Source organism: Eubalaena glacialis, chromosome 14 (assembly GCF_028564815.1).
Source record: "Eubalaena glacialis isolate mEubGla1 chromosome 14, mEubGla1.1.hap2.+ XY, whole genome shotgun sequence".
NCBI classification, from domain to species: Eukaryota; Metazoa; Chordata; class Mammalia; order Artiodactyla; family Balaenidae; genus Eubalaena; species Eubalaena glacialis.
Genome location: NC_083729.1, coordinates 38,216,085 through 38,230,740, shown reverse-complemented (window position 1 = coordinate 38,230,740; position 14,656 = coordinate 38,216,085). Strand labels below are relative to the sequence as shown.

Sequence of the window (14,656 nt, the reverse complement as noted above, 5' to 3'; positions counted from 1 at the left end):
TGAAAACGTTCTGTTTTTAAAACAAATTGTGACGGGCAATGAAAAGTGGATACTGTACGACAATGTGGAACGGAAGAGATCGTGGGGCAAGTGAAATGAACCACCACCAACCACACCAAAGGCTGGTCTTCATCCAAAGAAGGTGTTGTATATATGGTGGGATTGGAAGAGAGTCCTCTATTATGAGCTCCTTCTGGAAAATCAAATGATTAATTCCAACAAGTAATGCTCCCAATTAGACCAACTGAAAGCAGCACTCGACGAAAAGCGTCTGGAATTAGTCAACAGAAAACGCATAATCTTTCATCAGGACAATGCAAGACCACATGTTTCTTTGATGACCAGGCAAAAACTGTTACAGTTTGGCTGGGAAGTTCTGATTCATCCGCCATATTCGCCAGACATGGCACCTTCGGATTTCCATTTATTTCGGTCTTCACAAAATTCTCTTAATGGAAAAAATTTCAATTCCCTGGAAGACTGTAAAAGGCACCTGGAACAGTTCTTTGCTCAAAAAGATAAGTTTTGGGAAGATAGAATTATGAAGTTGCCTGAAAAATGGCAGAAGGTAGTGGAACAAAAGGGTGAATACGTTGTTCAATAAAGTTCTTGGTGAAATGAAAAATGTCTTTTATTTTTACTTAAAAACCGAAGGCCCTTTTTGGCCAACCCAATACAGAGATGACTAATACATAGTCCTTGTCTTCAAGGAATTCCCAGTCGAGTGGGGAAAAATGAGAGTAGGTAAGAGAAGCATAAGCTTAAGGGAGAGTGTGCTGAGCTGGAGACACAGATGTGTCTGCAGCATGTAATTGGTATTTGGAACCATGAAAATGGAAGATTTCACTCAAGGAGAGATCATGGGGTAAGCAGGTCAGGATAGACCATTGAGGAACACTAACTTTTGAAGCATGGGTGGAGGAAGGGAGAGCCTAAGGAGGAGACATGGAAAGAATAGTCAGAGAAGTATGAAGAGAATCAGGAGATGATGATACCCATAAAAGATTAAGGAAGAGAGTCATAGAAGGAGGTAATGATCAATGGTTAAGTAATTAAATATAGCAGGGAGTTTTGGCAAGATAAGGACTGAAAAATGTATATTTGGCAATTAGGGGATCATTGTGGATCTTTGTGATACCACTTTCAGCAAGGTGTGTGGAAAGAGAAGCCAGGGGGCAGTGGGTAGAGGAGTGAATGTGGACTAAGAAGTAGAAGCATTGTGTGAGGACATCTTTTAGAGGAGCTTGCTTGAGTTGAGGACTTGCAGTCCTGGCAGTCCAAGCACTGAGTTTGTGGGATGAGTGAATCCAAGCAGATAGCTAACTGTAAGCATGTAGAAAAGTATAAAGAGTCTGATAAGGAACAACTGTTTTCATACAACTTGTATTCTCTGTTAGCATTAATCTTTGAAGGAAGAGGAAAGGGTTGAGAAGAGGATGTCTTTAGCATTCTCACATGTCCTCTAATTTTGTGTCCTAATTTTAACTTTTGCTTTTTAAAACTGAATAATTTGGTATGTTTTCTGACTTTTTTTCCTAGTCAGCACCATATAAAACTGGGAGCAAGGGCACCAAAGCCCAGAGAGCAAAGCAGCTGGGATTAGAAGGAGCAGCCAGGACACTGCTTGAGAATCCAGGGGACCTCAATCTGCTCTCTTACATTAGGCCCAATGTTAAAGGTACCAGCTTTACTTAATAAAGAGGTCGTTCCTGTTTCTTTCCTTTTTTAATTTGAAAACTTAGGTTAAAAAAATTGTTTCATTAAGTAGTGATGATACAAAAGAATATTACAGCATATAAAGAGTAGATAATTCTAATAAAACAAATCCCAGTATACCTCCTGCTTAGTCATTCAGCTTTCCTCTTTTGATGAAGTGCCTGTTCTACTCTTTTGCTCATTTTTCTATTGTGTTGTTTCACTTTTTCTTATTAATTTATAAGTATTTTTTAGATATTCTTGCTCAGTTACATGGGCTACAAATCTTTTGTCCCAGCTTGTAACTTCTCTTTTCACTTTCTTTATGCTGTGTTTTGGTAAATTGAAGGTCTTAGTTTTATCATAGTTAATTTATTAATCTTTTCAATTTTGTTAATCTTTTCTTTTTAGATAATTGCTTCTTTTTCTTTTTAAAGAATTTCCTTTATATCCAAGGTTATAAAGATCCTCCTGTATTGTCTTTTAAAATTTTTATTCTATTTCTAAAAACTTATTTAATTATAAAAATCATATCTACTTTTTAAAAAGAACTTCAACAATTCGGACAGACATGGATTGTAAAGTGAAGTCCTACTTCCACACTTCTACTCTCCACGAGTAAGGTGTTTGTCTTTTTCTTAAGTGCATCTTCCTTTCACTTTGTGTGTGTGCGTGCACAGGAGAGAATGAGAGAGGAAGGGGGTAAGGGAGAGATATTTCTAAGAAGAACCCAAGGAAAGTGTCAACTGATACGTGTCAGGGTATATTGGTTTTATTGTCAAAATGAGCCTTGGAGTGAGAGCTTTTTGAGTAAGAGTGGCTTTTTCCAAGGAGTGCTCTGCTAGGATTGAATGGGGAGATTGATGCTCTGGTGATTACTACTCTCATTCTAGTTCCTTTTAGCCTTCCTTCCTTTAGGCTGAGAGAGTGTCTGTAGGGGGCAGTCTCTGACAACAAAATCTACAGGATGTACTAAACTGTAGAGAATCAGCATACCAAAACCTGTGTTTATTTTATATAATCTGGCAAATGTGAATTTGCAATTAAAAAAATTAAGTATGTGTCTGTGAAAATATGAATATCTGCTCATACACAAATACACACATCCTAATATCTATATTGAAAAGGGCAATAATGAAAAGAAAAAGCAAATTGGTAAATATTTGAATTTAGAGATGGGTTGAAATGAGTAAAATTCAAGTTTGTTTTATTTTTTCGTTATATTTTCAAATGGTTGCAACTTTAATATTTTAATATTAACTGAGACCATATAGCCAAGCATTAAGGTTAGCCACAGTGGGAACTGTCTGTGCCCAGTGATGGTATGTTTTATTATCAGTAGAATCAAACGTTGGAGCTTTCAGAATGTTAGATGCATAATGATTTATGGTCAGTTTTTATTTTTCTCTTCTGGTCTATTTTCTTTCCTTCCACTCTTCACCTCCTCTGGTACAAAGTTTTCCTTAGTTCACACACATACTGAGTTCCTACTAAGTAGGTTTGATAACATAAGGTTTACAAATTGTATTCCCCTGAATGATGTGGGCTTTACAAAAGCCCATTGTTATAATTGCAAAATCTATAATTTCCTCTTTCTAGTCTCTCTCATTAATTGGTCTCATTGTAGGTTCCATCTTTACTACTGACTTCTCACCCTGGTATTCTCATTAAACTTCGGGTAATGATGCTGTGAGGTACTTTTGGACTCCAGGAATGAATGCATAGTGAGTGGTTTTCTAGGATAAAGACTGATCTAGTGAGAAAGCTAACACAAGAGCAGACACCTACTGACTGCTTACTATGCGCCACAGCTGTTCTAAGTCTTTACATATACAGTCTTCCACCTCTCAAAGGTAATTTGTTCCTGAAAATTCCCTCATAGGGAAACTCTCTTAAAATGTAAACAGGATTCCTATTAATTTCAGTGGCCAAATTTCTTTCTTTAAATTTCTTTGAAATAAATGCAGTTACATCATTAGTTAAGATCAGTTATCATAACACAAGCCAACAAGGCATTTTCTCTTTGTTAATTACTCTGTAAGTCTGTCCTCCTGTCCTCTTTGTCTTCTGTACTTGTTACTCACTAAAACCATACCCTCAGAAAAACATACTTATGATACTCAGTGCTTGTGTAATTCAAGTTTTAATGGAAGAAAAAAAAAAGAAGCTTTAATGGAAATAGAACAATAAAGACAAAAGAAATAAATAATGCATTGCAAATGATCTCTCTCAGTGTGTAAGTTGGTATTGCAGGGGCCATAATGTACAAGACACACTGCTGTAAATTAGCAAACTGAAAGCACTTGGAGAGAACTTAATGTACCATTGGTAGACAATTCAGCTGTGAAGATGAACAACCACATAATGGCTCTTGTTTTGTGCTCATTTGAGGTTTGAGAAATTCAAATAGGTCATTGAAAATGTGAATAAATGCCTCATAAGCCAAAATAGGAATATTAATAAAATTATTTGCAAAGGAGAATTTTTGTAACTGGAATGAAATAGTATACCTTGAGATATGACTCTATTAATATATATTTCCTGTAACCTATAATGCTTAATCCTATAATGCTTAATCTTTGTAAATACTTCATGAAGTAGATACTATTATTATTCCATTTTTATAGGAAACTGAGGCACAGAGAGAACAAGTAACTTGCCCAGGGTCATGCATTTGGTAGATGGTGGAGCCAGGATTAGACCAGGCAGCTGGCTCCAGAGCTGCATTTTTCACCACTAGGTTACATGGTATGTTAAGGTCCTGTATTATTGTTTTTGGAGACTTGATTTTGTTGCTGAGGGAAGCTAGTCACTACTATGATACTTTTCTGTCTTTTTGTTTGTTTGTTTTTTAAATTTTTATTGGAGTATAGTTGCTTTACAATGTTGTGTTAGTTTCCACTGTACAGCAAAGTGAATCAGCTACATGTATACATATATCCCCTCTTTTTTGGATTTCTTTCCCATTTAGGTCACCACAGAGGATACTTTTCTGTCTTAAGTTTGTCAACTTAAGGTTTTATTTTGACTGGAATAAATTTATTGTGATTTAATTATAGATTTAAAAACCAATCTGTAGTTCTTGCTTTTGTTTTCCCTCTTACCCTTCTCCTAAAGGGCTTTCAGCACTCCAGGATATTGAAACAGGAGTGCAGCATATTTTAGCAGACATGATTGCTAAAGACAAAGACACGCTTGACTTCATTCGGAAATTGTGAGTAACTCTCAGAGTTTTCTGCTTTGTGGGCTCATGATGTTAAGGGTCGCATGGTTAGTGCTAACTCCAGTGTTCATTAAAAACTTTATTTTCAGACTTTTAAAAATTAAAAAAATTTTTTTAGTAGCACAGCTCTCTGCTCAAACAACAGAACCCAAATACATAAAACAGATAAAAGTTAAGTTGCTTTAATTGAATTCTGGGCAGGGAGCCTGGAACTCTGCCTGTTCATCCTCCTTACCCTGAAGCATCTCAGCAGAGACCTCTGAGGAACACAGTTTTAAAACCACTGCATTGTGCAATATATGCTAGAGAGAGATTCATAACCATTTAGAATGGGTGGCATTGCTTTTTAAACGTATTGAGATGTATGCACTTAATTTTATAATGTTTACCAGTGGTTGGGTTAACTTGAGAATGTTTAATATCAGGTATGGATAAAAGTGCTGACCTCAAAATGAATTTTAGCTGGAGAGAGCAGCTTATCCATAGTATCATAGTCCCAATTTATAAGAGAGTAAAACCCTTTGACCTAGACCCTACTTGGGCTTATGGATTTTATGCCTCATTAAAAAAAGATATTATTTTAAAAACCTTATTTTTAGGTACTGTGTCCTTCCTTTCCTTCTGTGTATCAGAGGACAGGGTTTGGCAGAGGTCTACTCTTCCTCTCTCTCCACATCTCTAGCTGTGTGAGCTGTGCAGAGGAGAGTAAAGGTGAAAATGAACCGGTTGACTACTGTAGCTTGTCAGGGTTTTTGTTAATGTAAGGGAGAGAATTTTTCTTTTTTCTCAGTGGCCCTCACAGGAATGAGTTGAAGTAGGAGAATTGTGCAGGTTTTTAAATGTGTTTTTATAAGTAATTATACTGCTGAAATTTGGTTCAATTTCATAAATTGTCATTGGAAGCTGTCCTGACACATCATCTTGTTTGCCTTCTTTTTAGCTTTTAATTGGTTCTGACTCCCTAACTCAGTGGTTAGAAAAGGATGATATCTAGGCCAGAGTTATTAGTCTCTCGCATAACTGCAGATAGTATCCGAACTCATTTAGGCATTTTATGGGAGGATTGGGTTGAAATATAAATAGATCTGGAACACCTATGCTAGCATGAATAGGCGAGGAGTCCCCTTTTGATGGGTCAATAACGTTTTTATAGTTGAGCATCATTAAAAAAAAATCTCATTTGGTAAATCTCATTTAGTTTTTTGTTAATCTTCTTTCTATATAATGTGTTTCTTTACTAAAGCACATATTAATAACTACTTAATGTTTGAATATTTGTGTATCTAAACAGGTGCCAAAATAGATATATTTGTATCCAATCATCTCTGGCAAAGGTATCCTCAAAAAAAGTAAATGAAAAAGATGTTGATAAGTTTCTGCTCTACCAAAATTTTTCGTGCAACATAAGAAACATCCAACATCATCAGGTAAATAAGAAAACTGCTTATGCATGCTGATAGTAGTAATAATGATAATACCTCGGATTTGTTTATTACTTTATTTACTAAAGAATTTTCAATCAACTATTTTCTTCCTTCATATAAATTTTTATAATATTGTTATATCCTCCCCATTTGAAAAATGGGGAACTCAGGACCCACAGAAGTTAGTAAATGACACTGAGACTTATTAGCTGTGCTAACAGTATAACACTTCGGTATCTTGACCCTCTGGCTGGTGATCTTTCTTATTAGACTTTCCTTCCCAGTATGCTTGGATTTGAGCTCAATTCTGGATCTTTTCCATGTGAAATACAAAATAGAGATAACTGAATTAGAATAAATAAAGTATGAGAGATCTCAGTTATATAAATCGTAGTCATTATATCTCAGTCTTTTTTTTAATTAATTACTTAATTTATTTTTGGCTGTGCTGGGTCTTCGTTTCTGTGCGAGGGCTTTCTCTAGTTGCGGCGAGCGGGGGCCACTCTTCATCGCAGTGCGTGGGCCTCTCACTATTGTGGCCTCTCTTGTTGCGGAGCACAGGCTCCAGACGCGCAGGCTCAGTAGTTGTGGCTCACGGGCCTAGTTGCTCCGCGGCATGTGGGATCTTCCCAGACCAGGGCTCGAACCCGTGTCCCCTGCATTAGCAGGCAGATTCTCAACCACTGCGTCACCAGGGAAGCCCTCAGTCTTTTAATTTCACATTTCATTTTATTAATTTTTATCCTAATTGTAGTTATAGGTTATATATCTACATTGTGGAATGTGGCTTTAAATCATATAGAAAAAAATTTTTTTACAAACCAAAAATACAGTAATACTGGCTTTTGTATTTACCTGTGTAGCTACCTTTACCAGTATTCTTTACTTCTTTGTATGCTTTTGAGTTACTATCTAGATTTTATTTCAGTCTGGAGGACTTTCTGTAACATTTCAGGTAGGGCAAGTAAACTCCCTCAGTTTTTGTTTATCTGGAAAGTCTTAATTTCTCCTTATTTTTTAAAATTTATTTTTAATTGTGATAAAATACATATAACATAAACTTTACCATCTTAACTTTTTAAGTGTACAGTTTAGTAATGTTAAGTATCTTAACATTGTTGTGCAACCAATCCCCAGAATTTTTTTATCTTGCAAAACATAGATTTTCTGAATATAGAGTTCTTGGTTAGCAGTTTTTTCTTTCAGCACTTTGAATATGTTACCCCACTATCTTCTGGCCTTAATGGTTTTGATGAGAAATCAGCTGTTAATCTCACTGAGCCCTTGCACATGATGATTGCACTTGATTTTCTTGCTACATTTAAGATTCTCTGACTTTTGACAATTTGATTATAATTTGTCTTGCTGTGGATCTCTTTGAGTTTATTTTTCTTGGAGTTTGTTGTGATTTTTGGTTGTATAGTTAGATGTTTCGGATCAAACTTGGGAAAATTTTGGCCATTATTTCTTCAAATATTCTTTGAGCCCTTTTCTCCTGGGTCTCCCATTATATGTGTGTTGGCATGCTTGAGAGTATCCCACAAGTCTCTTAGCCTCTGTTTATTTCTTTTTTTCTTTTTTTTAATTCTTCTCAGACTATGTAATCTCAATTGACATATCTTCAAGTTTGCTGATTCTTTCTTCTGATTGTTCAAATACTGAACCCCTCTAGTAAATTTTTCATTTCAGTCATTGTACTTTTTTGCTCAAGAATTTCTCTTTGGTTCTTTTTTATAATACCCAGCTCTTTATTGATATTCTGTATTTGTTGGGATAACATGCTCATGATTTCCTTTAGGACTCTGTGATTTCCTTTAACTTTGAGCATATTTAAAACAGTTTAAAGTGTGTCTAGTAATGCCAAAGTCTGAACTTCCTCAGAGATGGTTTCTGTTAATTTCTTTTTTTCTGTAAATGGATTATATTTTCTTGTTTCTTTGCCTGCCATGTAAGTTTTTGTTAAAACTTGTCATTTTGAATATTATAAGTTGGCAACACTGAAAATCAGATTCTCCCCCCTCCCCGGCATTTGTTGTTGTTGCTGTTGTGGGGTTTTGCAGTTTATTTAGCGACTTCTAAACTGCTTCTGTAGTCTGTATTCTTTGTCATGTTTGGCCACTGAAGTCCCTGGTCTATTAGCTTAGTGGACAGCTAGTTACTTGACAGAGATTTCCTTCATTCCTAGAGCCAAAACAAATAACAACTTTCCTGGTCCTGCGTATTTGCTCTACGTTGGGGCATCCTTCAATGCTTAGCGAGGCTGTTTACAACTCTACCTTAGCCTTCACTTTGTCTTTGTGTGGAGCTCAAAGGTCAGACAGAGGTGAAAACTTAAGGTCTTCCCAGGTCTTTTCAGAGCAGGTGTCTGTCTAGTCCTGAATGCGTGCATGACCTCTTAGATTTCCTAAAATATGCGGAAATTTTAAAAAGCCCCTTTCCTCTCAGTTATCTCTTTTGCTAGCCTCTTCCTTCCCAGGTTTTTCTGGTCTGTCTGATGGTTGCCCTGACTGTAATCCCTTATCCCCAGCTGTTATCCCATACCCCTTGAAACTGCAGCTAACACATTGCCTTTAAATACTTTGAACAAATGTCACCTAGGAGCTTCCTGGGGAAGCTCTGAGACAAGCAAAACAAAGGCAAGCCCTTGAGCCAAACCGTCAGGGAGCTATGAGACAGATCGAAACACATAATCACAAACTTTTGAGAATAAGGTCCATATTGCTCCCTCTGGTACTAGCAGACTGCCCCAGAAAAGTAGGCTGTTATCTTCGCTGCCACTGCTGAACTGCAGAGTGGAGGATGGTAAGTGGGTAAGTTAAAAGTGCTCTTTCACCAAAATTCTGCAGCTTCTTCTTTAAGTGTTCCTCTGATTATTGTAAGTTTTTGATTAGATTCCAGAGTTCTGAAAAAGCTGAATCTGGCAGTTTTTGCCAGTTTTTGCTTTTGTAGAGGTTTGGAGTTTTGGAATTCCCTACTCTACCACTTTGGTCATGTCACACCTAACAGCATCTTTAAAGTGTGGTGTGTATTCCCCTGTTCTATTCCAAAACCAGCATGTGGACTTAACCTTATGAACTGTCCTTCTTTATCTTGTTTAATGGTTTTCAGCTTGAAGTCTACTTTGGTATCAGGATTGCAACCTGTATTTTCTTAATGGAAATCGATTTCACCCTTGTTTTAATCTTAGCCCTACAATTATATGAAATGCTTGCCCTTAGTCCTTTTGCCAAAATTTTCCAGTCTTCTTTTAAGCTGGTTGAAGCTTATTCTCTAGTCTAGTATGGAGTTGGCAAAGTTTTTCTGTAAAGGACCAGGGAGAAAATATTTTAGACTTTGTGAGCTAGATGCCTCTTCCTGCAACTACACAACTGCCATTGCAGCACGAAAGCAGTCACAGCTAATACATAAATGAATGAGCATGGTTGTGTTTTAATAAAATTTTATTTATGAAAACAGATGTTAGATTGGATTTGGTCCATGGGCCATAGTTTGCTGGCCTCTGCTCTTGTATATTTCTCAAGAAGATTTTATGTGTACAGTACAGGTGTGCCTTATTCCATAGTGCTTTTTGCTTTATTGTGCTTTGCAGAATAAATGTGTTTATTCTGCAAATAAATGCAGAATCTGTGTGTTTTACAGATTGAAGGTTTGTGGCAACTGTGTTTCATACAAGTCTGTTGGCACCATTTTCCAACAGCATTTGCTGACTTTGTGTCTCTTGTGTCACATTTTGGTAATTCTCTCAATATTTCAGAATTTTCCATTATTATTATATTTGTTCTGGTGATCTGTGATCAGTGATCTTTGACGTTACTATTGTAATTGTTTTGAGGTGCCATGACTGCACCCATATAAGACAGCAAACTTAATTGATAAGTATTATGTGTGTTTTGATTGCTCCACCCACCAGCTGTTCCCTCCGTCTCTATCCTCCTTGGGCCTCCCTATTCCCTGAGACACAATAATATTGACATTAGGCCATTTAATAACCCGACAGTGGCCCCTAAGTGTTCAGTGAATGGAAGGAGTTGCGCATCTCTCACTTTAAATCAAAAGCTAGAAATGATTAAGCTTAGTGAGGAGGATACGTCAAAAGCCAAGATAGGCTGCAATCTAGGCCTCTTGTGCCAAATAGGTAGCCAAGTTGTGAATGCAAAGGATAAGTTCTTGAAGGAAACTAAAACTGCTACTCTAGTGAACACACAAATGATAAGAAAGTGAAACAGCCTTATTGCTGATATGGAGAAAGTTTCAGTGGTCTGGATAGAAGATCAAATCAGCTGTAACACTCCCTTAAGCCAAAGCCTAATCCAGAGCATGGCCCAAACTCTGTTCAGTTCTATGAAGGCTGAGAGGTAAGGAAGCTGCAGAAGAAAAGTTTGAAGTTAGCAGAGGTTGGTTCGTGAGGTTTAAGGAAAGAAGCCATCTCCATAACATAAAAGTACAAGGTGCGGGACTTCCCTCGTGGCACAGTGGTTAAGAATCCGCCTGCCAATGCAGGGGACATGGGTTTGATCCCTGGTCCGGGAAGATCCCACATGCCATGGAGCAACTAAGCCTGTGCGCCACAACTACTGAGCCTGCGCTCTAGAGCCCATGAGCCACAACTACTGAAACCCACGTGCCTAGAGCCTGTGCTCCGCAACAAGAGAAGCCACCGCAATAAGAAGCCCGCGCACCGCCACGAAGAGTAGCCCCCACTCGCCGCAACTAGAGAAAGCCCGCGCACAGCAATGGAGACCCAACGCAGCCATAAATAAGTAAGTAAGTAAATAAACAAATAAATATTTATTACAAAAAAGAAAAGTAAAAGGTGAAGCAGCAAGTGCTGATGTACAAGCTGCAGTAAGTTATGCAGAAGGTCTAACTAAGATAATTAATGAAGGTAGCTACAGTAAACAACAGATTTTCATTATAAACGAAACAGCCTTATACTTGAAGAAGATGCCATCTAGGACTTTCATAGCTAGAGAGGAGTAAAATGCCTGGCTTCAAGGCTTCAAAGCTTCAAAGGATAGGGTCTTTCTTGTTAGGGACTAATGCAGCTGGTGACTTGAAATTGAAGCCAATGCTCGTTTACCAGTGCTCTATAAATGGAACAACAAAGCCTGGATAACAGCACATCTGTTTACAACATGGTTTGCTGAATATTTTAAGCCCACAGTTGAGACCTACTGCTCAGGAAAAAAGATTCCTTTCAAAATATTACTGCTCATTCACAATGTACCTGATCACCCAAGAGCTCTGATGGAGATGTACAATGAGATTAATGTTTTCATGCCTGCTAACACAACATCCATTCTGCAGCCCATGGGTCAGGGAGTCATTTCGACTTTCAAGTCTTATTATTTAAGAAATGCATTTCATAAGGCTATAGCTGCCATAGATAATGATTCCTCTGATGGATTTGGGCAAAGTAAATTGAAAACCTCTAGAAGGGATTCACCACTCTAGATGCCATTAAGACCACTTGTGATTCGTGGGAAGAGATATGATATCAATATTAATAGGAGTTTGGAAGAAATTGATTCTAATCCTTATGGGTGACTTTTAAGGGTTCCAGACTTCAGTAAAGGAAGTAACTGCAGCTGTAATGGAAATAGCAAGAGAACTAGAATTAGAACTGGTGCCTGAAGATGTGAAAGAATTGCTGAAATCTCATGACTAAACTTTAATTGATGAGGAGTTACTTCTTATGGATGAGCAAAGAAAGAGGTTTTGTGAGATGGGATCTGCTCCTGGTGAAGATTGTTCAAATGACAACAAGTGATTTAGAGAGTTACATCAACTTAGTCAATAAAGCAATGTCAGGGTTTGAGAGGATTGACTCCAGGTTTGAAAGAAGTTCTACTGTGAGTAAAATGCTATCAGCATTGCATGTTACAGAGAGATTGTTCCTGAAAGGAAGAGTCAGTCGCTGCGGCAAACTTCATTGTCGTCTTCTTTTAAGAAATTGCCACGGCCACCCCAGCCCTCAGCAGCCACCACCCCATCAGTCAGCAGCCGTCAACACGGAGGCAGGACCCTCCACCAGCAAAAAGATTATGGCTTGCTGAAGGTTCAGATGATGACTGTGATTTTTTAGCATTAAAGTATTTTTTAATTTTAATTTTTAAAATTTATTTTTAATTTTTTATTGAAGTATAGTTTATGTACAATATTATATAAATTATAGGTTACAATATAGCGATTCACAATTTTTGAAGGTTATACTCCATTTGTAGTCATTATAAAATATTTGCTACATTCCCTGTGTTGTACAATATATCCTTGTAGCTTATTTTATACATCATATTAATAGTTTGTACCTCTTAATCCCCTTACCCTCTTTGCCCCTCCTTCTTTCCCTCTCCCCACTGGTACTCTAGTTCTCTATATCTGTGAGTCTGTTTTTGCTATATTCACTAGTTTGTTGTATTTTTTATATTCCATATGTAAGTGATATCATACAGTATTTGTCTTTCTCTTTCTGACTTATTTTACGTAGCATAATACTCTCCAAGTCCATCAATGTTGTTGCAAATGGCAAAATTTTGCTCTTTTTTATGGCTGAATAGTACTCCACAGTGTGTGGAGTACTATCTATACTCCACACACTGTGGATAACAGCACATCTGTTTACAACAGATGTGGATATCTATCCATCTATCTGTCACATCTTCTTTATCCATTCTTCTGTTGATGGACACTTAGGTTGCTTCCATATCTTGTCAATTGTAAATAATACTGCTATGAACATTGGGGTGCATTTATCTTTTCAAATTAGTGTTTTTGTTTTGGGTGTATACCCAAGAGTGGAATCCTGGGTCATATGGTAGTTCTAGTTTTAGGTTTTGTTTTGTTTTTAAATTTATTTATTTATTTATTTATTTTTGGCTCTGTTGGGTCTTTGTTGCTGAGTATGGGCTTTCTTTAGTTGCGGTGAGCAGGGGCTACTCTTCGTTGTGTTGCACAGCCGTCTCATTGCAGTGGCTTCTCTTGTTGCGGAGCACAGGCTCTAGGCGTGCGGGCTTTAGTAGTTGTGGTGTGTGGTCTTCAGTAGTTGTGGCACGCAGGTTCAGTAGTTGTGGCTCACGGGCTCTAGAGGGCAGGCTCAGTAGTTGTGGCTCGTGAGCTTAGTTGCTCCGTGGCATGCGGGATCTTCCTGGACCAGGGCTCAAACCCATGTCCCCTGCATTGGCAGGCGGATTCGTAACCACTGTGCCACCAGGGAAGCCCTAGTTTTAGTTTTTTGAGGAACTTCCAAACTGTTTTCCACAGTGGCTGCACCAATTTACATTCCCAGCAACAATGTGCAGGGTACCCTTTTCTCCACATCCTCTCCAACATTTGTTATTTGTGTTCTTTTTGATGATAGCCACTTTTAAATTAAGGTATGTACATCTTTTTTTTTTTAGACATAATGTTATTGCACACCTAGACTAAAGTATAGTGTAACATAACCTTTATATGCACTGGGAAACCAAAAAATGTGTATGACTTGCTTTATTGTGATGTTGTTTTATTGTAGTAGTCTGGAACTGAACCTGTAATATCTCCGAGATATGCCTGTAATTCTCTGAGTTTTGACACAGTCACAATTGTTTCCTATGTCCTTGATACTTGAAGGATAGCTTAGCTCAGTAAATATATATATTTTTAATAATCCAATGATTTTTTTAAAATTTATTTATTTTTTATTTTATTTTTGGCTACCTTGGGTCTTCATTGCTGCGCGTGGGCTTTCTCTAGTTGTGGCAAGCAGGGCTACTCTTCATTGTGGTGCATGAGCTTCTCATTGCGGTGGCTTCTCTTGTTGCGGAGCACAGGCTCTAGGTGCATGGGCTTCAGTGGTTGTGGCTCACGGGCTCTAGAGCACAGGCTCAGTAGTTGTGGCACACGGGCTTAGTTGCTCTGTGGCATGTGGGATCTTCCCGGACCAGGGCTCAAACCTGTGTCCCCTGCATTGGCAGGCAGATTCTTAACTACTGTGCCACCAAGGAAGCCCAGTATAATATTTTTTGTTTGCACTTTCTTTCCTTAAGTTTGTCAAACATGTTGCTCTGTTGTTGTCTTACTTTGCAAGTTTTTTTTTGTTTGCTTGTTTTTGAAATCAGATGCCAATCTAATTCTCTGTTTCTTAGAAATGCTGAAGATGTTGGTCCTGTGTTGTTTTATTTATTCACTTTATTGGTTTTATAGGAGGATGAGGGGGGGATTTAGAATGAGGGGCCTGCCAGTGTTCTTTAAACTTGAAATTCCTCAATGAATCATTTTTTTAATTTATTTTTTCTTCCTTCCTGAATTTTACTGTTATAAGGAGAGGATAATGAAA

At 37.7% G+C, this 14,656-nt stretch overlaps 1 protein-coding gene across 1 annotated transcript in view; it reads left to right on the top strand.

Annotated features, from left to right (window-relative positions):
* Window positions 1–14,656, top strand: part of SRBD1 (S1 RNA binding domain 1) — a 228,118-nt gene that overhangs the window by 23,451 nt on the left and 190,011 nt on the right. Inside the window, exons 7-9 of the mRNA XM_061210587.1 lie at window positions 1,540–1,678; window positions 4,813–4,909; window positions 6,210–6,345. Coding sequence (XP_061066570.1) covers window positions 1,540–1,678; window positions 4,813–4,909; window positions 6,210–6,345 — 372 coding nt within the window. The remainder of the gene's footprint in view (window positions 1–1,539; window positions 1,679–4,812; window positions 4,910–6,209; window positions 6,346–14,656) is intronic.